Raw genomic sequence first — 4,968 nt, forward strand, 5'->3', positions numbered from 1 at the left:
CTGTCTTCGGAGGAGCCGCTGTAACGCCCGCCTCTTACAGAGGTCAGGCCGAGGCGGGCCCCTGGGGCCGCAGTCTGGGGTCCGCCCCTTGTCTCCGGCCGCTCCAGGGCGGTCAGCCCCAGGCCGCCCCCGGGAGCCGTCACTGCCGCGGGTGTCGGGTGAATGCCGGCGGCTCGGGGCAGCCACTTCCCAGAGTGTTTTGGCTGCTGACTGACTCTGGCGTTTGTTTGTTCGATGTAAAACTGGAAATTCCGTGAACAAAGGCGACTACACTTCACGTTCGCCTCCGTGAGGTTGCGCGTCTGCCCCCGCAGCGGCGCTCGGGCACGGGGCTGGTGATTGACACCCTCTGGATGGCTCTGACGAGGCATTTCATGCAAATCATGTTTGATGAGGCTGCTGCGCCAAATTGCATTTCTTTCTGATTATAGCCCTCGCAGATGCGAATCCAGACTCCGGCCCAGCTAGGAAAAAGCCTTTCTTTGAACCCCACTGTTCTTACCGCCGCTTGCGGCGCCTGCGCTTACTGGCACTTACGGGTCGGGAGGGCTGGCACTCTGCGAGCGGGCCCAGGCGCGGTGGCCGGCGAGTGCGGGCCGGCGCCCTCCGGCGTCAGCCCGTTCGGGCCGAGCAGGGCCTGCGCTTTCAGATGCGGGTGACGTACTGCCGGCCTCCTGCCTTTGCTAGTGGGGCTCTGATTAACCGTGATTACCATACATTATCATACCATCAGATTTAATCATATCAGCGAATTCCCATCTGCAGCGGGAACCGCAGCCGTTGAGCGCGTGGGCAGGGGCCTGGGCCCAGCGGGTCGGGGAGGCTGGAGAGGACCGCAGGCGCGGCCTGGGCGGGGAGCTCGAGGACGTGGGCTGCTCTCGGCCCTCGTCCTCCCCGGGGAGGTAGCGGACACTGCCCCTCGGCGCTCGGAGAGCCAGCCGGCGCGTCGGAGCTCAGACCCGAGCCTTCGTCAGGGAGGGCCTCTGGCCTGACGTCAGCCTGTCTTGTCCTTGAGCGCGCGTCCAGGACCTTTTCTGGGATTTATGTCCCGGGAGCGCAAGACCTGTGGGTTCTGTGCAGAAACCTTGTGCCGCCGGAAGGAGGCCTGTTGCGCGGCCGGCGCCATGCGGGCAGGCTCACGCCGTGACGACCGGTTAGGCCGGGCACAGCCCCAGCCGCCAAGCTGCCGTGCGGCCGGCCCCTCCCACAGGCTGGCAGCGGCTGGCTGTTTGTCTGCCCCTGGCGTGGCGCCCGCAGGGCCCCGCCGGGCCTGTGCCGTCGGCCCGGAGTCCGCTCGGCGGCCTGCTCGGCCTGCTGCCCGTTTGGCCATGGGGACCCTTGTCGTCTTCGGCTGCTGTGCGAGACCCCGTCGGGGGCGTCGGTGCTCCGCTTCGGGCGTGCGCACCCCAGCGCCCGGAGCGGGGTGGTGGCCGGGTCTGTCGCGGCCCCCCCGGCCTTTCCTGGGGAGACGCTCTCTGTGGAGCACCGTGGGTGGGCTGGGGGCGGCAGGGCTGGTGTGCGGCGCACTCCAGTGGGGCTCTCCCGAGGTCTCCGGCGTGCCGTCCCCCCGGCAGACGGGAAGTGGGTGGACAGGGGCGAAGCGCCTGGTCCTCGGGCGTTGCGGGAGCGGAGCTGAGGCTGAGCAGGCCCCCAGCCCGGGCGCAGGCCGCGGCTCCTCCCGGGAGGGGAGGGGAGGCCTGCCGCGGGCACTTGGCGCGGGCGAGTGGCCGCCTGGGAGGAGCAGTGGTGGGGACAGAGGCCTTCCCCTTCCGTGAGCCTCCTCAGTGATCCGGCGTCCGCCAGAGCGGACGGCCCGTGCTCACCCGCGTGCGCCAGTCCCGTCGCCCCGCGCCAAGTGGCGCGGTGGTGAGCGCTGGCAAGGTGCCGGGCTGCTCAGTGAGCTCAGAGATGCGTCGTCTGTGTCGTGTGAGGGTGAGACGTGCCTTCCAGGAAAACGCGGGGAGCGCTTCCCTGGGCCTGGCGCCGAGGGGCAAGCCAGAGGACGAGCGAGCGAAGCGAGAGGATTACCGGCGGCCAGGAGGGCGCGTGGTGGGGTCACGCCGCCCCCGCGCCCTCGCATTAGCGGCCTAATCAGTCAGCTGCGAGGTGGCTCCCGGCCTCGGCTTCCCATCCAGCCCTTTGCATTTGAAGTGAGATTAAGAAGTGAAAACACGTAGAGGAAGGTTGTAATTTATTGAAAATTCATGAAGCCTCAGTGACATTGTTAAGGTATTTAATTTGCGTTATTAAAATACAGCCGCTGACCCTTTTAGGGAAGCCGATAAATCACATAATAGCTGTCGGAGCCTCTTTATTCTCTGCATTATACGATTAACTTTGCTAAGCAATTTATGCAAAGTTTTCTCTCTTTTTGTAACTGAAGCGATCGGTCCTTCCTGAATAGGATTAAGATCGATAACATCTTGTAATTAACAAGAGATGCAAAAAGTGAAAGTGCAATTTGTGTAAGAATTCTGTGAGGGGGAGTGATAACTTCTTCCTTGGACTTGGAGGGGATATAAAAAGCAAAGTGAAATAGAGCAATTACCTGGGAGGATTAAAGTGGCCTCTTCTTCGGGAGGCAGAGGCCGGCTCGGACGCTGTCTGCGCGGCGTGTGCGGCCCGTGACGCCCCAGAGGGCTCCCTCTGCCGACCGCCTCTCCTCTGTGCCCGTGGAGTGGTAAACATTGTTGAACGAAGGCTCGCACAGGTGGCCTCTGCGTGCTGGGGAAGGCCCCGCCACGGTCTGTCCCACCGCGCCGCCGAGTGACCGCTGGCGCCGAGCGATCCCTGCTGGCCGCCGTGCGCAGAGGGTCCGGCCTGTGTGTCTCTGGGCCGCCCGCGCGTGAGACACGGCCGTGCTCTCCACCCCGTGGGCCGGAGACCCAGCAGTGACACGCGCCCCGGAGCCTCCGTCTCTGAACAAACGCGAGGACGTTCCGGGCTCGCACGCAGGCTGTGGTGCTGCCGGGGACCCTGTTGCCCTGGCCCAGGTGTGGCCGCTGGGGCTGCGGCGGGCCCCTGCGTGCGGTGCGCAGGAGGCGGCGATGGGGGTGTTCCCCGCGGACCGCCACTCCGCCCGATTTAAGGGGACGCGGCCTGTGTCTCCAGGGGCCGGCAACGTCGGGGCGTCGGGGCAGCTGCGTCGGGGGCGCTCCTGTCCCCAAGGGCGCAACTGACCGCGGGGCCCTTTGAGGCCACGTGAGCGCGAGGCGGCCTCCGGGGGCGCTGTCCGCGCCTGCCGCGCTTCCTCAGGCCTGCGTCCCGCGCCGAGCTCCGAAGCCTCCTGGCCAGGTGCCCTGTCAGCACCGGTCAGCGCCAGGCGACCGCTGGCCCCCCGGTCACCCAGCTCAGCACACCTGGCGCTGCCACTTGAGGGCGTGTGAGGTGGCACTGCCCAAGCCCCGTCCTACTACTCTGCCGTGCGGCGCCAGCCAGGGCTCCCCTTTACCTGGCCTCGCCCCGCTGCAGCTGGTGACCCCCGGTCGGCCTCACAGGCCGCTCAAAGGCAGCCGCCACTTCCTTTCGCCCGCTGGGACCAGCCTCGGACGCCCCACGGCTGACTTTTGCCTGGTGCTCACCGGCCGCCCTGACTGGGCACGCAGGGCCCCCTACGTGGGTACGCGCCTGGCTGCACACTGCGGGCGGCGGGGGCGCCGCCCCCTGCTGAGCTGAGCCCCCGACCGCAGGCCCATGTGCGCCCCAGGCTGGGGCTGTCTCCCGCATGGAGGGCCCCTGGAGTCAGGGTGAAGCCCCGATGACACGTTGCCAGTGCCGTGCAGGGAGAGGCGCGTGGGCCTGGCCGGGCTGCTGGCGTTTGGGCGCCCGTGGGAGTGGCCAGGCGGCATGTGGGCGCTGAGTCAGGAGCGGGGCCGGGCCCCAGCACTAAACTGCCGAAGGGGACAGCTCACGCGCCCGGCACGCGCTCAGCTTGACGCAGAAACAGCCTTGGCAGCTGCGGATGGTGACGGAGAGCTCCCAGGAAGTACGGACGCGGTCAGAGGCCAGAGCAGTCGTGCGCCTGTTGTCAGGAAGCCCGGGCTTTACTGGAGATACCGACGACACCCTCTCCTTGAGTTCACTCCCAGGTCCAGGAAGACTGGCTTCAGGAAGGCACGCGAGGAGGCCCAGGGAGCGAGTGCTCCCGGATTTTAGCCCGCACAAAGTCAGAAGTCAAACCCATTGGCCGCCTGCGGAGCCGGAGCCCGTCGGCTCCGCTTGGGCTTTGCCTCGCCCATGTGGACCCGGCCAGTGGCCTCGGAGGGGACGGCGCCCTGCTGCGGGACGGAGGAGTCTGGGCTCTGCCCCGGCCGGGCGGGCCGTCGAGACCCTGGTCTGAGCCAGGTGGGCTCACCCTTCCGCGTCCACCCGGTGTTTGAAATCCCCAGCTGTGGTGAGAAAAACCCCCTCTGCGGATGCCTGGGGCAGAACAGGCCCGCCCGGCCCCTGGCTCCGCCCCTGCTCGCTGGTGGGCGGGCTCCGGGGCTGCCCAGCCAGCCGGGGTCTCTGAGCGTGTGTGTGAGGCCGGGGCCCCGGGGCCCATCCGTTCTGCGTGGCCAGGGCATCGGCGGGGGCGGAGGCTCTGCGCGGGCGGCACACAGTCACCCGCTGGGGCTGGGCCCCCACGGCCCCCGGCATCAGAGGCCAGGCAGGGTTGGCTGTATTTCTGCATCGGTTGGAAAGTACGGTTTGAAGGTTTTCCCTGGAAATAATGCCAGGGCCTTGACTGCTGGTTTACCGTCCAGGAAGTTTTGAAGATGTTTTTAAACCACCGTTTGGGGCGTCTGTGTGTGAGGACAAGTCCACACGCGAGACGAAGACGGGGCGCTCTGTGGGAAACGTGCTCTGCAGGGCGCCCGGAGCAGCTGGCCGACTCCCTCCTCCTCCGAGTCCCTCCTTTAAAGCCCAGTTGGTGGTCGCCGGCCGGCAAGCGGCGGCCCATGGGCGCCACCCCGCCCGGCGCCTGGC

The 4,968-nt window shown here is 67.2% G+C and overlaps 1 protein-coding gene across 1 annotated transcript in view; it reads left to right on the top strand.

Moving 5' to 3' along the window:
* RBM33 (RNA binding motif protein 33) overlaps window positions 1-4,968 on the top strand; it is a 44,214-nt gene that overhangs the window by 26,236 nt on the left and 13,010 nt on the right. The window contains exons 6-8 of the mRNA XM_012733874.1: window positions 766-902; window positions 1,016-1,153; window positions 1,258-1,491. Coding sequence (XP_012589328.1) covers window positions 766-902; window positions 1,016-1,153; window positions 1,258-1,491 — 509 coding nt within the window. The remainder of the gene's footprint in view (window positions 1-765; window positions 903-1,015; window positions 1,154-1,257; window positions 1,492-4,968) is intronic.

The sequence above is a fragment of the Condylura cristata genome, unplaced genomic scaffold (assembly GCF_000260355.1).
Source record: "Condylura cristata isolate star-nosed mole 26May11 unplaced genomic scaffold, ConCri1.0 scaffold00042, whole genome shotgun sequence".
Taxonomy (NCBI): domain Eukaryota; kingdom Metazoa; phylum Chordata; class Mammalia; order Eulipotyphla; family Talpidae; genus Condylura; species Condylura cristata.